The sequence below is a fragment of the Vanessa atalanta genome, chromosome 2 (genome assembly GCF_905147765.1).
Source record: "Vanessa atalanta chromosome 2, ilVanAtal1.2, whole genome shotgun sequence".
NCBI lineage: Eukaryota > Metazoa > Arthropoda > Insecta > Lepidoptera > Nymphalidae > Vanessa > Vanessa atalanta.
The window spans coordinates 12,309,505-12,330,304 of NC_061872.1; the positions used below are offsets into that span (position 1 = coordinate 12,309,505).

At 34.5% G+C, this 20,800-nt stretch overlaps 2 protein-coding genes across 2 annotated transcripts in view; one reads left to right on the forward strand and one right to left on the reverse strand.

The window, feature by feature from the left end:
• The window catches only part of LOC125073381 (fizzy-related protein homolog), a 43,766-nt gene extending 33,113 nt beyond the window's left edge, over window positions 1-10,653 (forward strand). Inside the window, exons 6-11 of the mRNA XM_047684193.1 lie at window positions 4,529-4,663; window positions 5,983-6,097; window positions 6,567-6,688; window positions 7,775-7,943; window positions 8,373-8,482; window positions 9,216-10,653. Coding sequence (XP_047540149.1) covers window positions 4,529-4,663; window positions 5,983-6,097; window positions 6,567-6,688; window positions 7,775-7,943; window positions 8,373-8,482; window positions 9,216-9,392 — 828 coding nt within the window. The 3' untranslated portion in view covers window positions 9,393-10,653. The remainder of the gene's footprint in view (window positions 1-4,528; window positions 4,664-5,982; window positions 6,098-6,566; window positions 6,689-7,774; window positions 7,944-8,372; window positions 8,483-9,215) is intronic.
• A 2,716-nt stretch (window positions 10,654-13,369) lies between these two features.
• Window positions 13,370-14,975, reverse strand: LOC125071001. Its single transcript, XM_047681049.1, has 3 exons — window positions 14,803-14,975; window positions 14,122-14,353; window positions 13,370-13,728 (listed from the first exon to the last, which is right to left on the reverse strand). The coding sequence occupies exons 1-3, from the start codon at window positions 14,937-14,939 to the stop codon at window positions 13,432-13,434; spliced, it is 666 nt and encodes a 221-aa protein (XP_047537005.1). The 5' UTR covers window positions 14,940-14,975; the 3' UTR covers window positions 13,370-13,431.
• Window positions 14,976-20,800: the final 5,825 nt, after the last annotated feature.

The window sequence follows — 20,800 nt, forward strand, 5'->3', positions numbered from 1 at the left end:
ACGTGATTGTAATATTATAAACAAGTGTGAGTGGGTTGTGCGCATGCGCGGACGATATTTATTCAATCCCCTCCCCACTCAGCTGGTCGACTCACGAGAGCGTAGTATGTTTTCTTTCCTCGCCTTCCTTTAATAACTTTATTATTTACTTCTTAATATATATGTATTTATTTACTTTATATTAAGTATGACTTTTGCAATACTATTTGTGAATTATGATTTTTTTTTCCATTAAAAGTACCTAAGGAACATTTTACTATGTAATCGATTTTCATACGAATCTTAAGATTCCTTCGTTCGAGTACCAAACAATCGGGTACACGGAGATGCAAATTTAATTGCCATAATAATTAAATAAAAAAAAAAAAAATGTAATGTATTTTTTTTGCATGTCACAGTGAACCCTAAAAACTAGATTTTAGCCGTTGCATTACCGGTGCAGGTTCTCGTTGTATTATCTAGACGTTTTTATTTTGTCTCAAACCGGTATTGAGAGTTTTTGATTGCGCCGTATACGTTAATTAAATAATTACATCAATAAATATATATATATAATTTGATCCTTATGATTCTATCTGGTTTCGATAAATTTAGTTTTGATAGATTTCTCTGACGTCGCTTGTCTTTTAGAAAACTAGTTGTCCCCTTCGACTTTTTAGGGGGGAGTAAAAGCCAAATCTTTATCGAATTCGCCTCAGTGGTTTTCCCGTAAAAGAGCAACAGACAGACAGAGCTAATTTCGCATTTATAATATTGTTATAGATCGGCGATGAATTTTAAATTAAGAAAAATATTTTGAATATTTAGTTCGAAGACTAACAGAGCAAAATTATATTGTCTATTATATTTATTTATATTTTCTATTGAATTTCAAACTTGTTTGATATACACTTGTTATAAATACTATGAACTTGCTATAAACGAAATCCAATCGCAATATACTTTATTCAAGTAGGCTTTTGCGATCTTATGAAACGATCCAGACTCTGTTCGTATTTTATATTAGGAAAGGGGAGGAATTGACAAGTTACTTTTCATCAAAAATTATGTTAAACGTGAATCTTATTCGATAGTTCTGGAGTTCAAACTTGGGACAAGCACCACTGAATTCGTGTGCTTAATTTATTTATAATACATCTCCTGCTCAGCGGTAAAGGAAAACATCACGGGGAAGTCTACACGTGGTGGATGAGAATCTGCCACGTGTATCCAATTCGCATCGGAGTAAGCTTTAAGGCTTTTGCCCAGCAGTGGGAGGCAGCAGGCTGTTACTTTACATTGTTATTATGTCTTCGTGACATAATGCGGTCAAAGCGACTCAGTTTAAGATGTGGCCGACAAGCACGTGTTTCAGTATCAAGTTTTTCTTTACTAGAGAGCCAGAAAGCGTCAAAGCGGTACGTTTGGGAAATTAGGTTTACTATCTTAACCGTAAACCTCATATCCCAAAAGTATTCCTATGGCGCTTAAGCTGTTCCTCCTTTCCACTGACGACATGGTCTCCAAGGCACGCGTGTAACATTGTCGACTTCCTAACTCCGCGCTGTTACTGACAATATCGTGACGGAAAAAACTCAATAACGTTTTTATTGACCCGAAACGGAATTTGAACCCACGACCTCGAGGTCAGCAGCCTTATAAGCTATTAGACAGGTGCAGTTGAGCTAAATCATAGTGTCATTATATATGTAAATACTATGAATAATGTGACTAATTAATGATATATAGTCTTCTGAACTGGTTTCATACAAAACGATATATTATCGTTAAAAATGTAAACAATATTCTTCAGAGCCTACACGGTAGCCGGGCTCAGTGGGCGTTTCGTATCACTGCGGGGGTAGACGAGTTCTAGATCGGCTAAGTACAAGGTCGATGAACAGGATCACTACATATTATAAAACAATGTCCTCCCGTCTCGTCTGTCTGCCTGCCTGCCTGAACGCCTGAACGGACTTTCATGTTCTCGCCAATGGACTGAGGATTCACGAGGAACATTTAGGTGTAATTTATTATAGTTTTGTGTAAATTGGCTGAAATGTGACTATGATTGTTGAAGATGTCGGAAAGAATCACATCGGCTGGCTTTACTGGCGTGCGTTGCGTAATCTACAGTGTTATATCTAAAGGGTTATATGTAACTAGGATTATATGTAGGTATTGCGATGAATATTAATTTGTTGGTTAGGTTTTGTGCAAGCCAGTCTAGATAGGTACCACTCATCAGGTATTTTAGAGCCAAACAGCAAAACTTAGTATTGTAGTGTTTTAGTTTGAAGGGTGACCGAGTAACTACAGGCCCTAGGGGCATCTTAGCTCCCAAGTATGGTCTCGCATTGGCTGTGTATAAATTTATCGTTGGCCTTCTATTGGCGGTGTTGAGAACTTACAATCAGGTATACTGTAAAAAAGACACTTATCCAACCCGTGCGAAGCCGGTACGAGAAGCTAGTTTAATAATAATTCGCACGCGCCCTGATAACAGCGTGACTAGCTCTTAATATTACAGCTGAGATTTGAGACCAGACGAGGCAACGAAAAAAAAACGAAGTCCGATTAATTGGACCGATAAAGGAAAGTTATCGGGTTTTAATTAAAATTATTATTTTATAGAAAGATATTTAACATATCGCGTATTTTTTCGCCAATTTCTTTGAATTCGCTTCGTTTTTAATTTGATATGTTTTTTGTTTTCTTAATATCAATTGAATATGTTGGATTTTAATAGGTTGGATTTGGGTTCATTACTTGTCACGCGTTTTTAGTTTTACTTTGCATTTTTATGTTATAAAGACTATTGTACTTGGTGGTAGACCTACTCATCACATACCCTACCAGCAAACAGCAATACAAAAAACAATAGTATTGTTGTGCTTCGGCTAGAAGGATGAAGGAGCCATTGTTCAAGCACAAAGTTCATAACATCTTAGTTCTTAAAGTTGGTTGCGCCTTGGGATTATAAGGAATGGTAAATATATCTTACGGCGCTAATATATATGAACGATGGTGACCATCCGGTGGCCCACTTGCTCGTCCGACATATTTGACATATAAAAAATACGACTAGACAAATTAGTTTATAAAAAGCGAAGCCAGTATAGTAACTTTAATACATCGCTTGCATCGAAATAAAAAAAATGGCATCTAATTAAAATTATTATAGAGATATCTATCTATTACGTTTTTTTTTCGTACGTTTTTGATCTAATACATAATAGTAGAAATAATTATAATAGTTTCTATTAAATTGTATTACTTTGAAATATTTTTAAGAAACAGTATCCGGATTAGTAAGCTGAAGTCGCAGTGGGCCGGCCATATTTGTCGTAGAACCGAGAACCGTTGGGGAAAACGTGTTCTAGAGTGGAGACCGCGTCCCGGCAAACGTAGTGTAGGACGTCCTCAGGCACGGTGGACGTGATACGTCACGGTGACGATTTGTGCAAGACGGCTGGCAGGAGTTGGATGCGAGTAGCCGAAGATAGATCACAGTGGCGTGCAATTGGAGAGGTCTATGTCCAGCAGTGGACAAGTATGATCTGCTAATGATGATGATCCGGCCTCGTTGTTTCTTTCGCGTCAATTTTGTATCATGAACGCTCGTCCTAAGTGTGTATATACAACTTCGAGATTGCAGAACAAACATAAACACAAAAACATCGTGTTTTTCCGGCTAGGAAAATTGGAATTCTCGGCTTATCTCTAATATAATACGCATGTATTATACATATAAACCTTCCTCTTGAATGCCTCTGTTTATTGATGGAAACCGCATTTAAATTCGTTGCGTAGTTTAAAATATATAAGCGGTGGTAAGCGACTTTGTTTCATACTACGTAGACATTTTTCATACGGTTTGCCATAATGGTTATCGTTTATGGTTTCGGTTTCGCTCCTTAAGGTTGTGTCGTGTAGTTATATAGCTCATATAAACATAGTACGTATCATATAAAGAATGTTTGAAATCAATTGGATAGTTCGTGAGATTAGATCGTTCAAACAAACAAGCTTTATATAATAATAGTTATCGCCCGCAACTTTGTACGCTTTTTAGAGGTGAGAGGGGCGGGGATGTAGTGGTTGGTACTTTCTTGGGGTTCAAGCTTGCTTCGGACATAATTTAATCGAATTCGGTTCACTGGTTTAGCTGTGAACAAACAGCAGAGTTACTTTTGTATTTATAATATTAGTATACATGTGTCTAGTGCCTTAAGTCACTGCTCTGCCCCTGTGGGTCGTAGTGTGTGTCGTATACAATGTAGTATGCAACATGTTTCAATAAACGATCTATTTGATACAAAATTCCTTTTTCCACGCTAGAATTATAAAAAAAAACCAATGTCATTTCTATTTAAACCTAGAACCTCGGGGTCAGCGGCCTTATAACCATTAGACCAGAGAGGCAATCAATATAAATATTATTGAGCTACTATGCATAGTTTTTTTTTTTCTAAATCCAATTTCGACGAATGAAGTCGTAAGCAAGAAAGCTCTTCGAGTTTAATTTATACGTTTGTTATTATTACAGGTGACGCGATTGTGCGATCTATCGTCAGAGGGCAACGCTGTGACATCGGTGGCGTGGAGTGAAAGAGGTCACTTGGTGGCCGTCGGTACTCAGAAGGGTCACATAAGTGTTTGGGACGTCGCTGTCAATAAGGAGGTTTGTATTAAGAATTCTCTTATTGTCTTGTAGGTTTTGATATTAATATTCGCTGAATATCCAAGAAGTTACTGTTGTGAATGTATCGACCGTTTGTTTAATAGCTCACTCGCGTATTTTAATGCAAGCAAGCGCTTAACGCTTTGATGATGGTATGTTATAAAGTCGATTCACTATCTATCTAAATATATCTTTAGTAATGATTATTTATTAATTGTATGATCCGAGATGTCTCAGTGGTTAGAATCCGAGCAAGTACCTCTGAATTTAGAAGTGGTTAGGGTTATTAATTCATATCGTGCTCAGAGGCTGAAGGAAAACTTCTGTATCAGTCTGAGAAATAGCGACATGTGTGACCCGCAGTACCGAGGACATTATATTTTCATTATAATTCCATCTGTATCAATATCATCATTCATAACTTACACATACTCGCATCACGTTTGTTGTTCGGCAACGAGTTTTGTTCCGGCTTACCTGATTAATATTATAATAACATTAGGTATTTTGCATAATACATTCATAAATGTTATTATACTTGTATCTACCTCGTAAAATGGTCCATCTATTCGTGAAAACGGAATGAAATTCACCATAGTATATTCTGAGTTTAGTGAATGCACGCACAGACAAGACATGTTATTTAACATCTATATCTTCTATGACATCATTTATGTATCGTATCATAATATTATGTCAAATTTCATATGAATCTGTTAATTCGTTCGGACTAACCGACTACCGTTGTGACAGTCGATCAAATAAAATTTTACATTTAAAATAATGGTAAGATGTGTTATAAACTTATAAAGAAATGTTTTTTTTTTTTTTATGAAACATTAAAAAGTATGATATACATGTATTTAAATTTATTTTCAACATTTAATAAATATAAGTATAAGCCGCTTGTTGCTTAATTTATGTTTATAATGAATCTCGTGATTGACGGTGAAGTATCATGATACATATTGGGTCGGATGAAAATCTGCTACATGTGTATCCATCAATCCCCCCATGAGTAGCGTCCCCCCATTTAGGGCCTGATTCAGAGGTCTGGGAGCACTGGCAACAAAGGCCAACTCTACTTATATTCCAAATAAATATTTTTAGTCGAGTGCTTGCATAATTAAAACAAATTCTATTTAATTCCTTAGATACCTTTCATATGATTTTTTTTTTATTCTTTAAATATCTTTAAACGTAGGAATTATGATGTTTTATATATTAAGGCCGTTATCTCATCTCGTTGATAGAGTGAGGTAGAGAAATGTAATAGACGCTTTTTTTACACTTTATTTTATAATATTATTATTCCGCAGGTTACGAAACTGCAAGGACACATAGCGCGCGTTGGCGCTCTGGCTTGGAACGGTGACATACTAAGTTCCGGCTCAAGGGATAGACATATAAGGCAAAGGGATACGAGAACACCACGTAAGTGTTGCCATTTTCTTTTTCTATTGCTTAACAAAAAAACAAACATTCCATATTTAAAAAAAACAGTCATACATTTGTTTTGCCAATATTTTGACTAAACATTGTAATGACTGAAGATAGAAATATATTCTTGGTAACAACCTTAAAAATGGCGATCCATAGTAGAGATGACTCGCTTGCCCTTATGCAATCATCCATAATGGCAAAGGAGTTCAGTCACCCCTTCAAGGACACGTTTCTAGTCAATGAAGATGTCGCCTGGAATCTAATAATGGAAATATAAATTGGGATGCCGCCGATGATTGGTAATAAAAACATGCAGGCACACTAAAATTACAAACACTTATTTAAGATAAGATACACCAAACTCCAAAGCCACGCACAGGAAGACTGTGGAGTTATAAATGTAACAATAACTATTGTACTGTAAATTATTATTTAAAATAATTGGTAAACGTAATTTCAGCGGTACAATCGTCTCGGGTACTTCAAGGCCATAGACAAGAAGTGTGTGGATTGAAATGGTCGCCGGACGGACAGTCGCTCGCTTCAGGCGGCAACGACAACAAACTCTTCGTCTGGTCTATGGTATGTTGTTATTTTTATACATTTTTTTATATACCATCCTTTATATTCAATCTTTTGGAGCTGAATTTTATGGTAGATTTTCGGGCTCTGTCGCTTACTTTAGAACCTGATTTGTTTTTTTTTTTAAATCGTTTTATTATGCGTTGCAAATTACTAGGTTATATTTTACTTTAATTATTATGAAGAGAATATTGTGTTATCCAGATAAACATGCCCATGAGCCGAGATGGCCCAGTGGTTAGAACACGTCCATCTTAACCGATGATTTCGGGTTCAAACCCAGGCAGGCACCACTGAATTTTCATGTGCTTAATTTGTGTATATAATTCATCTCGTGCTCGGCGGTGAAGGAAAACATTGTGAGGAAACCTGCATGTGTCTAATTTCAACGAAATTCTGCCACATGTGTATTCCACCGACCCACATTTGAGCAGCGTGGTGGAATATGCTCCAAACCTTCTCCTCAAAGGGAGAGGAGGCCTTAGCCCAGCAGTGGGAAATTTACACGCTGCTAATGTAATGTATGCAGATAAACATCATAGTAATAAAAAGTAATATAAATAAAAATGGCAGATAATAGTTCGAAACGTTCGTTTATTTAATTTTTATCTAATATGTATATAGAACGTGGCGTGTGAATTGTGTCTTGCGGTGTCCCACATGTTAAACATATCATAAGTTTTGTGGTTAAATAATTTATCGCGATTCGGTTTCCTGTCAATTGATATATGATTTTTCCCATCACTAAAAATGTTGAATAAAAACTACTACTAACTAAAAATATGTACACATTTTTGTATTAAGGGGAAGGTTTAGAGTTAATCTTACGTTTACTCTGCTCCAGTGAGTCTTGGTGGATTTAAATGGTGTAGAATTTCATGCGACACATGTTTTGCTCACGACGTTGTCCTTCGTCACGACTTCGGACACGATATTAATTTTATAAATAAAATTTTTACACATTTGAAACATAATTTGTAAATTGGAACCACGTCCAAGTTAATGGTATTAACGTTTTCGCGTAGGATAATATGTGCAAATGATGATGTTTTGTGGTGTGTAATGAAATTGTGTGCGTGTGTGCAGCACTCGACGTCGCCCGTGCAGACGTACTCGGCGCACGTGGCGGCGGTGAAGGCCATCGCGTGGTCGCCGCACCAGCACGGGCTGCTGGCGTCGGGCGGCGGGACGGCCGACCGCTGCATCCGCTTCTGGAACACGCTCACCTCGCAGCCCATGCAGTGCGTCGACACCGGTACGTACACGATGCCACCGAGCCCCCGCGCTCTCGGTAGAGTAAACTCCATGCCACTACACAGACACTTGAGGTGCTCTCGTGCCCCGCGGGGTTGCGACGGAGTGGCTTTCATGATATACATTGTTCTAAGATACAATCATCAAATATTTAATTCAATAAAACATATAAAATAATTATCATTAGTATGATAAATTATCAAATTTTTTAGGATTATAGTTTTTTTGTAAAAAAATGTTTTTTTAATTTAATGATTGAGTTCAGTAATGGTTCTGTTTTTTTAGGATTTTTTATATATTTACGAGAATAGATTCTTTTTGTGTTGTATATAAAAAAAATGACAATTTTTATGTCAAGGAAAGCTAAAACATTTCAGATCTATCAAACCATGTTCATACTGTATAATAAGTACTACGTCACTTGTTACAGGGTCACAAGTGTGCAATTTGGCGTGGTCGAAACACTCGAGCGAGCTGGTGTCGACGCACGGCTACTCACAGAATCAGATCTTGGTGTGGAAGTACCCATCTCTCACTCAGGTATGCTACATTCCTATTTTTGGTACCGTGTTATACTAACATTTAAAAATTGTTACCCATATCGATAATAATATTGTACTTTATGATGTGGAAAGAAATAAAAAAAAGGTTACAAACCGTTGAATCAAAAGGAAGTTTACAATAAGTCAATGTAAATATTTAAAATAAACCTATTGATGTATTTAAAATTTGATTCCCAAAATATTCTTAATTCAGCATTTGACTGTTAGGACACATCACTAAGATTCCGTGAAGCGTGTATATATAAAAGTATATATTTTAGTGTAAATGACATATACAAATATAAAAAATATATTTGTAATATCGTATATGATATCTATCAATATCATATTGCAATAAACTTTGTATAATACACTTGGTGGTAGGGCTTTGTGCAAGCCCGTCTGATAAGGTACCACCCACTCATCAGATATTCTACCGTCAAATAACAGTACTCTGTATTGTTGTGTTCCGGCTAGAAGGGTGAGTGAGCCAGTGTAATCACAGGCACAAGAGACGTCTTAGTTCCCGAGGTTGGTGGCGCATAGGTGATGTAAGGAATGGTTAATATTTCTTACAGCGCCTTTGTCTATGGGCGGTGGTGACCACTTTCCATCAAGTGGCCCATATGCTCGTTCGCCAACTAATGCCATAAAAAAAAAAAACAAAGTCGTAACATTCGCACAACTTACATTATGAAACAATGATTAATTAATGATATATTTCATTTCAGGTGGCAAAACTCACCGGTCATTCGTATAGAGTTCTATACTTGGCTCTGTCTCCGGACGGCGAGGCGATAGTCACCGGAGCCGGTGACGAAACGTTACGTTTCTGGAACGTCTTCTCGAAGACGCCATCGCATAAAGAGAACAAAAGTGTTTTGAACCTTTACACGGCGTTGAGATAAACTCATAGTGTTGCTAGCTAAAACGTGATTTGATAATTTCACTATGGCAACATTTGACTAACCTTTATCTGTGTAATCGAGAAGTGGCATAGACTTATTAGTTTTTTTTTTCTAATCATTCGTGTTAGATTGTGGCCGTGATTTTCTTTTCTAATCTTATATTTAGTATATTAAATATTGTTGCACATTGCGACCGTTGATTTGTGAACTCTTAGATATATTTATTTTTCCTATGGGACTATTTGTTTTTATATATAACGTTAACAATACTTTTACATAGATATAATATAGTTATTATATTCTATGAGATATCGTCATCAGAAGATATCTCTTAGAATATAATGTCATTCGTATTGCATTTTACATAATCAAACCATTACGATGTGTTTCTATTTTGTAAAACTGTACATAAGTTTGTCTATGTAATATACATTATGTATATTTCTTTCTTAATCATAAATCAATGGCTATGTTTACGTTTATACGTGTTACGTTTTTAAAATAAACGTTTCAGAGATCGACTTTATAGTCAATTGTGGTTTCCCGTTTATTTGCGCAAACAAATTTGTGCGAATTAACGCGTGCGTACGTGATAAGTTTGCTTACGCATCTCACAGATGCTGCAATTGGTGATTTATGATTACTTAACGCTTTGATACACGTTATCTGTCGTATGGAAAAATAGTCTCTTCGGTACTTTTATTGGATAAATAAGGTAAGGAAGTCGATGTTGTATATTATTAGTTTAAAAAAGTGAATATGATAACTTATAACTATCAAAATGTAATTATATTTTTATATAAATATAAGCTGTTAACATTATTTTTTTTACACATATATCATATTTATTTTTTTATAATTCGTTCTATATTCAAATTGACTTTCCGTATAAATACAGAAAATATATTTTAATCACATATAAAAGTAAACATAGTCGCAAATGCTTTATACAAATTATGTTATTTGTAATATTTTCTATATAACTGTATGTTATTACACTTGTAATGTTGCCTGATTGAAAAAAATAATAATAATCGTGCAAGCGTTCAATTTCAAACGTATTTAATTAATAATTTCAAGTGTAATGACAGCCGTGTGTTTAGATGTGTGTACTTATTTATGTAAATATTACTTTGACTAGCTTTTATCATGAATTTTTGGAACCATTTTTTGATGTGTGATTTAGGTAGTCTTGAAAAATAATTAAAAATCCTTGTGTATATATTTGGTGGGAACATCTATGTTTCTGATTTCTTTAGTATTTGTATAAAATAACGATCTTAAAGTAGTTTTTATCAAATTATGAATAGCATTGATTCTAATGCTATCCATGTTAAAATAGTTTTTTTTTTTTAATTTCAAATGCCCTTGCCTTCTTATGATGTCATTAATAAATAGTCTTAGGTTATTAGTAATGTATATCTATTGGCATTTAATAATATATGCTGTAAGCAAAGATATAGAATGATATAGTATATAAAAGACGGCTAATAAAATTTAAAGGTACCTCTCATGATCTCATAATCAACTATGATCTAAAATATGGCAACATTATTTAGTATTTATTCAATTTAAAAAGTTGTGCTATTGACTTGTTTTAGTTTATTTATTTCTCCATTATTTATTTAGTAAAAAAAAAAAGTTGTCCGTTGGAAAATTTACAGTTAAATTATAGATAGTTAAATTCAGTTTAGTTTTAAGTTTAAAAAATATAATTTTGCTTGAGGTGTGATTAGTTTCCTATCTGTTTGTTTGTGTGAATGGGACCAATGGTGCTAGTTGTATTGTGCACAATCTCATACATGACGTCACTAAAAGTATTGCGATCTCTTTCGCCCCACCTTAATTAAATATGATAACAATGCTTTAAATACGTCATTAAGTTTATATATTGCGTACAAAAAACTGGTACCATTATTTTAACGAAATACTTGCACTTCAGGCAAAATTTTAGCTGTACGAGGTACCTTCTAAATATCAATTTGTTTAAATGTATACTTATATTAGACTAATAACAAATTTAAATTGGATTTGTGCAATTTAGGTTATATTTGTGTGGTAGCGTTTTCGTTTCTTTGTTCGTTTGAGCTGATATTGACCATAGTCCTTTTATTTTTGTTAAAATATATTTACCATCGGAACATGAATATTTGTTTAAATTAAACAAACAAAATTTATTGTAGTCCTGCTAATTGGGAATTTTGTTCTCATGTATAAATTATCTTTTAGCTTAACTTGTTTTCAATTTAAAAACATAATATTTATGTGCATCTAAATGTTTGACCTAAAGCGGAGATAGGGTTGACAGAACAAAGTATGTTTGATTCTTTTTCTGTCCGTACCATCGTGTTCCGGGTTAAACGTTGTATGTATGTATTTTATAACATATATGTTAAAATGAAAAGGACTATTCAATGACTTGCTTCCGAACGGAAATAGAAAATGCACTTTAGATAAGAACGATGATACGAACTACACCAAATATTAACGTTTCGCTCTCGTTTAACCTAAAAATTAGAAATTTTGTGTTACACGTGTTATTTTTTTTTCTTCTAAATATAGTGTCCAACACTATCGGAGTCATTTACCAATCATTAGGTACATTGTGATTTGCTATGACTAATATATATATTTTTTAATTTTTATTTTCTAATTTAAAATTCGAACTTTTTATAACGAATGTCTCTTTTTCTTTCTTTACACTTTACTAAATTTAAAAAAAAAAGAAGTTTTTCAAAGCGACTAATTGGACCTAATATTTAGTTTTTAAGGTGTCAGAATTGGACCTAACTATCGAACCGATATATTTTTTTAACCGATTATTTAGCATTTAGTGATATATATTTGATCCTAGTTTCATATTCGTGTCATAGCACATTATATTCATAGATTAAATAGTAATACTCCATATAGAACCATTTTATCATAGACAATAGCATAATAAATGTCACGCTTAACATATATATTTTTCGCACTGATTAAACGTATTAATCGATATTTTAAGGTTATTAAAAAGTTAGGTCCATTATAATAAAATAAAAAGAATTATTTATAAATAGAGAAATATATAATATATTGAATGCACCTATGTAAAGATAGACTGATATGTTACTTGTATTGTAGAATAAAATATTAAAATGTGTGATTTACGAATTGTAGTTTTATTTACGATATGTCCTACTTGAGTACTTGTTCATAACCGACTGGTGGTATAGATCTGGTATAGATCTTGACACACGAAGGTGCGGCTCCTACACGTTAAATTAAGGTATATTAACAATTTTTTTTCTGTTCTTACATAAGTCACCTGACGCACACTAAGACAACTTGTGAACACGAGAGTCACACACATGCCCAGGCATGGCGATAATAAGTTATGGTGGTAACGTACCTTCGTTAGTGGATAGATCTATAATTCATTTGAAGCCCTACTGACTTTCGATTAAGTTTTTCTTAAGTACTTGTTTGTTTGATCACATCTTTATTTTATCTGGACACTAAATGTCCTAAAATTGTCACTGCAACTTGGAAGTAACCTCACACCCGTTAAGCATTTGGTCTTGCGCCTGATCCTTTTTTCTATTATCAAATTTACGTGTTCTTTTATTTGATGGTAGGTCAAGCTAGGTAGGCAGACTGCGAAATGGGCCACGTTTTAGTAAATGATTACCACCGCCCAAGCATTGACACTAAAAATATTAACAATCTCTTTCATTCCGAATGCGCCACCAATCGTAGGAACTAAAATATTATGCCCTTGTGCCTGTAACACTGGCAAAATATTCAAAGTGGAATATAAATAACGATGTAGTTTGGCGTTGAAATGTTTGATGGTTCAATTGGGCTTTCCAAAGTTTTGGCGTAATAAAATGCCAAACACCGAATTTAAAGCTGTAACTAAGACTACGTTGACAGAGAAGTCAACGGTCACGCCTCACCTCACGGTCACCTTCAACATTCCAAAATAATACACACGTAATATACTTATGCTTCAGTATTTATTTAATATAACATAATGTTTCAAAATCGTGATATATATTTAATGTGAGTTTTTACGCAAAAGTCCATAAAGTTTAGTTAATTCAACAACAAATGAATTATACGCGCGTGAATTCACATTATGAAGGAGGTACGGAATTTGCTGGTCATTGGATACGACGTCGTTGATTTCGTTCGCATGGTTTCTTATGATATCCGAAACTACACCCAGTTGGAGCAGCATATTGGCTCGGTTTCTCAAGAAATCGCCGCCCGCAGCAACTTTTGATTCGACTTCATCATTACAGGCGTCGATGTCGTCAGTTGATAAGCACAGCGCATCTATTAGAGTGGTCACCTGAAATATTTTGAGAAATTAACTATGAATGCGTGACTACTAATAAAATAATACACGTGCTTATTTATATCATCGATTCGGAAAGAAATAAGTTTTAAAAATCAATGAGTTTTAATCAAATGCAGTATGTATCGTAATCCTCTACTGCCTGGTTGAGGCTATCATTTTGAGGAGAAGATTGGGCACTTATTCCACCACGTCGCTCCAATGCGGGTGACGCTTGTCTGATTCAGTACACTTTATCTTCAAGATGTACGTGTTTAAATGAATATTCATCGAACCAAATACAACGATCGTTCTTCCTAATGTATATACATATATATTTATTAGGTAACTGAATATTGTCAGTAATGAATTGTAACTCTTAGTTATATATAGTTTACATTAACTTACAGGTTGGATTCCGGCTTGTGCTTCAGCTAACATGCTGTTTACTGGTTTGGAAGCTTCACCGTTGTAGTTTTGCCATATCACCGGTACGTTATCATCAAGTACTTTTAGGGGATCATATTCCTTAACGTTCTTAAGGTGGGCTTCTACTAGCTTGCTCGTTACAGCTGCTATCATTCCGTAGCCAGCATGTCGTCTGAACTCCGGGTGGGTGATGTTGCGGTTGTCGTAGGGTCTGAAAATTGCAATTGTTTTACCGTTTGTAACTATCAGAAGCAGTTTTAATTAGGTTTAATCGATTATAATATATTCATTCGTGATGATTTAGAGTTGAATGTCTTTTTGGTGTAATTTTTTCCTCTATGTGGTAGGTGGCAGTGATTACACTGGTGTGCGCATACGCAATTCCATCGGATTTTGAGTGCGAAAGAATAGAGAGAGCATTTGTGTTTGCGCACACACTTGTGGCAAAGTCGCGCAGTTCAAGACTTTCGCTTGGAAATGGTCTTCAAGTAATATCTTCGTTTATGATCTTGAGAAAATTGGTTTTCCATTGGAACGCGACCGTCAATAATCGAATTAAAATAGTTATAGTCCAATAAAATTACTTTTTTAAGGTAGTACTTTTTTTCGTTCAAGCAGTTCTGTAAAGATATCCTTTTAAAGATATACATATGTACTTACATATTCTCCTTCAAATATAATTTAGCACTTTGAAACGACGCCTTTGATTGGACATATGGCGGGGATGACCTCAAGCTTGGATTCCCAACAGCGGCGTGAACGCCTACGACCAATAATATTGAAACCAGACCAAGCATGACTATAGTCTGTAAAAAATACACCAATTAACAATCAAAGAAATAATTCTGCGGCCTGATTCAAAAGGGCCTATATCAATAACCCTTAGCAACCACTCATCAGATATTCTACCGCCAAACAGCAATACTCAGTATTGTTGTGTTCCGGTTTGAAGGGTGAAAGATCCAGTGTAACTATAGGCACAAGGTTGGTGGCGCATTGGCGATGTAAGAAATGGTTAATATTTCTTACAGCGCCATTGTCCATGGGAAGTGGTGACCACTTAGCATCAGGTGGCCCATTACTCGTCTGCCAACCTAAATAGCATAAAAAACTAAATAAAATTATAATATTATTTTTATTAATATACTATTATTATTGTTCCAAAATTTTATTTCTTTTTTGGTTGAGTTGATGCAGAGTAATTAGTGGCTTTGGTCGACTTATAAGAGCAAAAGACAATATTATCAACAATTGCGTTTGAGTATAAATGTTTGATAAGATTTATATTAATTTGATTATCAAAAATTGTGAGAAAATTACACTGGCTCACTCAAACCGGAAGATAATAATGAGAGAAGTTTGCCTGAAGATAATTAATGAATACTTAATTAGTACCTACCCAGAGAGGTATGCACAGAAACCTACCAAAAGCAAAACATTTTGTTTGACGGGATAAAGGCTTATGCAATTTGACCCAGAGCAAAAAATCACTTGTGTCATTATTATAATTTTTCGGACAGACAGACATGTGACCCTAATATTATTAAAAAATATTCTGGAACGTATTTCCTAACGAGACGAAACTCATACATATAGATAACATAACATTTTTTTGGTTTACATAGAAAAGTTAATTTCTTGTAAATTGTAAGAAATTAAACAATACAATTATAAATTGTGCACTTACCGAAGAAAAGATGCGGATAGTATTGATTAAAATCATTGCTAATATTTATATGATGCGTAATTAGTTATGGTCATTATTTTATTTTTATAGAACAGGTCTTGTAAACCTATGGTGCGTTATTTTTTATTTGGTTTAAATTTTTTTTTTATATATTGTATATAACGCAACTGATCCTGCTATTATGCGTGACTATTAATTAATAATTGCGAGTAAACTGTGCGAGGTAAAGGAAAACATGGATGTGTCGGATGAAAATCCACTAGTCTACATTGGAGCTGCGCGGTGGAATACGCTCAACCTATTCCTCAATTGGAGAGGCTTCTTAGCTCACCAGTGGGACCTTTGCATGAATTGGATTGAACTGTTATAATAATTTCATTTGTTTATGTGACGTAACCGTATTTTCGGATTTAATTCGGTATGTGTTTTAAATGATTCTGTTTATTTTTTTTATGTATGATTTCGTCGTTATCAGGTTTATGTATGCTTAGTGTATGTCTCGCATATTTTGAAAACAAGGTGATTATCATTACCATCATTCTCTTGGTTATATTTATTAGAGGCGATGAAGGGCGTTCTGGTACAATAGATACGACAGACTCTTAGACGCCGCCTGCTTGACGCTGTGCCTTCTAGGGGACATTTTTTTGGGTATTACGTTACATATCAGATTGACGGGTGTGCTTAGCAAAAATCCCTCGGCTCTCGTGTCACGGCAAAGATCGCAAGTTACAATATCCATTTAAAATCAATTTTGTATGACGCTTGAAGTCTTAATTTTATATAATTCAGTGTTTTTTAACTAAATACAAAAAAATAAAAATTAGTATATAGTGAAGGAGTTAATATATAATAATATATTAATTTTATAAAGGAAACTTTTTTTTTATTTAAATTTATTTCAAATAGCATCAAGTTCGACCTTCCACATCTGCCTGTGAAGGCTACATTTTTCTTATCGAGTCCTTATTTAATTTCACTAATTATATTATTTCAATTCAAACTCAAGTTAAATCATGCTTTACTAGCTCTGCCCCGTGATTCTATTGGTAATTTAAAATCTATTGAACTTGCGTAAATAAAAACAATATTAATCTGTAGGACAATTTTGTGCATATGCTGTCGCCACATCCACTAACATACACCGGTAGCTTCATTTGAGTTCACTTGTTTGCACTACGCGCTCCGTCTATTTTTTTTTGGTTTTATGTCTGAGGATAGTGTGGATGAATTGCGGCATGAGTGTTAGTCGTACGAAGAATAATTATGTGTCAGAAACCAGACACCGTAATACCGGATAAAGGTCTAAGGGATTACGAGAAAAAAAAGAGTTGGATAGAGGAAACAGTCCGAGTTAAGGCTCAGATTCGGACTTACACAGCCAAATAAAATAAAAACTGAAATTGGCTTAGGTTTCTTATAAATTTTTTTTATTATGAACTAGCGATGACTATTTAAATCGTATAAATATAAATAAAACGTGCATACTGAATTACACTTCTAGATTTTCATCGAATTTTAACACACCAATTGTCATTGTATATGTTTTATACACGTCTGCCCAAAAAGTAGTGTTATGTTTTCAGGGTTCATGTATGGATCTGAGTTTCTTTGTTCTATTTTTTAAATGCTTGAATAAAGGAATAGTGGAGTATTTAGAGTCTTTACATTCTCAAAAGTGACACAACCCATATTTTTTTTGGGAAAAAGGGCAGCATCATGAGTATGAAATGTGCACTAAGAAATCATAAATCTCGTGTTCAAAATTCAAGCATTAGATATGCGTTACCGAACATTTAGTATTTACGAAGGTATTTACGAAGAATTGCAATAGTTCTTCTAGCTTATTTCCCAAAAACCATTATTTCAGGCTTAAATCTTAATATTGCTGAAATAATATCTTATGCTACTCCCGAATAAATTAGCTCTCTGATGATGAAAGAAATATTTAAATCAGTTCAGTTCAGCAGTTTGTACTGAGTGCCAATATGGTGTTTTTGGGAAATTGAATTTGAAGTAAAAAATTTAAAACTTTCATTTCCAAAAAAAACTACCAATTTTTGAGCTATAACTTTTGTTCCTTACTATATATTTTCTGCTACATACGATATAATATAGATAATAAGGTAATCTAAGAGCCGAAATGGCACTATGATTAGAACATGTTCAATGTTCGTCTTAACTGAAAATTGCGAGTTCAAACTCAGGCACAGTTAAGTTTTAAAGTGTGTGGCGTTAGTAACTCATCGATTGCGTATTGGTGAAAGAAAACATCGCGAGAAATCCTGTAAGGGTTGGATAACATTTTGTAAATGTATGTCCGAGCTGGTGTCTAAAGCAATAGGAGCAATGGTTACGATCCAAAACCATCTCCTCGTGAGAAGTTTCAACCATGCCATAACCGTAGCACATTTACAGGTTAAGGTTTATATTGGCAAGTTTGTAAAAATGATACCAATACGAAAACACTTCGATAAGTAAAGTGTCACCATATATTTCATGTTATATTGTCTCTAATTAACGGTGTGAGTTGTGATTTATCAGCAAAGATTACCCTTATACCTATCTGCCTTCGGGGAAAAAAATAGACGTCTAATTAAACTTAAATTTATGCTCATTCGATAAGCTTCAGTTAAGTATAATGTTATCAACGAACATAATGCGAAAATATTTTAGTAATGCTAAAAGTAATATTTAAATAAGGTTTTTTACAATGTATTGCTTAGTTGTCGTATCAGGGTTGGTTGGTACTAAACGATCTAAGGCGGCCAAGAATAAACCGTCTGTGAACCTTCTCTTTAACACGCAGATACACCTTGGTCCAGCAAATCAAAATCATTTATTCAATATAGAAGCTTTACACTTACTTATTGATTGCCAAATTATACTCTACTACCGGTTCGGAAAACAAAATACTCTGACCTACGAAGAACCGACGAAAGAAACTCAGCTGATTTGATTTTTTGTCAATTTATGATTATTCACATATATTAAATATCACAAAGAAATAGCAAGGCAATCATTTCATTTCCAAGGCGTGTTATCAACCATGAACTCACTATTTGTATAATAAACTTATACACAAGCGTTCTTTGAATTTTTTTCAAAATTCAAAAGCGGTACTTGAACGTTTTCTGGGATCCTGTTGTAAAACCGTATACATTGCCCCACAACAGAGTTACCTAATAACTTTATGCAGTCATATCTTCTCACAAAATCTTTAATATATTTCCCATCATAGTTACTTACATATTATGTATGTATAATAAAAATTCATACAGTATAATATTTTTTTTATTTATTTGTAAAACAGTACCATTATCTTGACTCACAGCAATTAAAATTGGTGACGCTGTTGATGCTAAAAAATAATTTCGAAATAAAAAACGAAAAGGATCGCGTTTAGCAACAGTTCACATTAGAGCAATCAATTCTACTTGCATTCTTAGAATGATATTAGAGCTGGCCGTACCTTGCACACGAGGGAGGCTTAACAACCCACCTACACTACACGTGTAAACGCAATACCTACGCTGTAAATAATACTATTTTTATATAGAAGCACAACGTAGGGTTCTAACCACTAGACGATCACGGCCATGAGAGCCGAGATGGCCCAGTGGTTAGGACGCGTGCATCTTAACCGATGATTTCGGGTTCAAACCCAGGCAGGCACCACTGAATTTTCATGTGCTTAATTTGTGTTTATAATTCATTTCGTGCTCGGCGGTGAAGGAAAACATCGTGAGGAAACCTGCATGTGTCTAATTTCAACGAAATTCTGCCACTTGTGTATTCCGCCAACCCGCATTGGAACAGCGTGGTGTAATATGCTCTTCTCCTCAAAAGGAGAGGAGGCCTTTAGCCCAGCAGTGGGAAAATTTACAGGCTGCTAATGCTAAAATCCTAATGCTAAATAGAGGCAACGGTTTAGGAGACGCAACGTGCCGACTTTTGAGTTGTAATAAGTTTATGCCCGATTTGTGTTTTGCATATTTAGGTAAAAACATCAGGATTAGAAGGTTTTTTAATGAAAGATACTCTGGTCATGATTTTAGATGGTCACTAGCTGTGGCCGCGACTTCGTACGCGTTTGAATTTAACAAAAAAGTTATTGTTATAGCTTAAGTTACTCCTTCTTACATCAGCTATCTGCCAGTGAAAGTCCCGTCAAATTCGTCCAACCGTTCCATAGATTAGTCGAATAACCAGACAACAAAAAATTAAAAAAATGTTGATTTTATGTATTCATACAAACGCATTTAGTAAAAAGCGGTTATTTTAATATTACAAACAGACACTCCAATTTTATTATATGTATAAATAAGAGTCTTAAAATATCAATATACAATGCACAAAATAAGTGATTGTGCGATACGACTTTAACATTGAACGTCCATTACATTGATCACATAAAACCTTTTTCTTGAGTGCCTCCTTGTTGGCACTTTCGTGCTGTACAAACTAATTCCATCGTATCAACGATGCGTGATTGCATATGTTCTGCTCAAATGTCAATAATGACAAGTAAACAATGAACCGAGATAGCTCAGTGGTTAGAAAGCGTGTATCTCAACCGATGATTTCGGGTTCGAACACCAGCACCACTGAATTTTCATGTGCTTAATTTGTGTTTATAATTCATCTCGTGCTCGGTGGTGAAGGAAAACATCGTAAAGAAACCTGCATGTGTGTTTTATTTCTGAAACGAAATTTTGCCACATGTGTATTCCACCAACCCTTATTGGAGCAGCATGGTGGAATAGGCTCCAATCCTTCTCCTCAAAAAGGAGAGGAGGCCTTAGCCCAGCAGTGGGAAATTTACAGGCTGTTAATGTACGAATGTATGTTTGTAAGGTTTATTTATCTCTACTCCTTCTGCTTGGAATAGACAAAAGACTCAAAATGAAATATTCTTTATAAATTAATCGTTAAAAATAAAATACATGAAAAATGTTTTATTTTATTTTT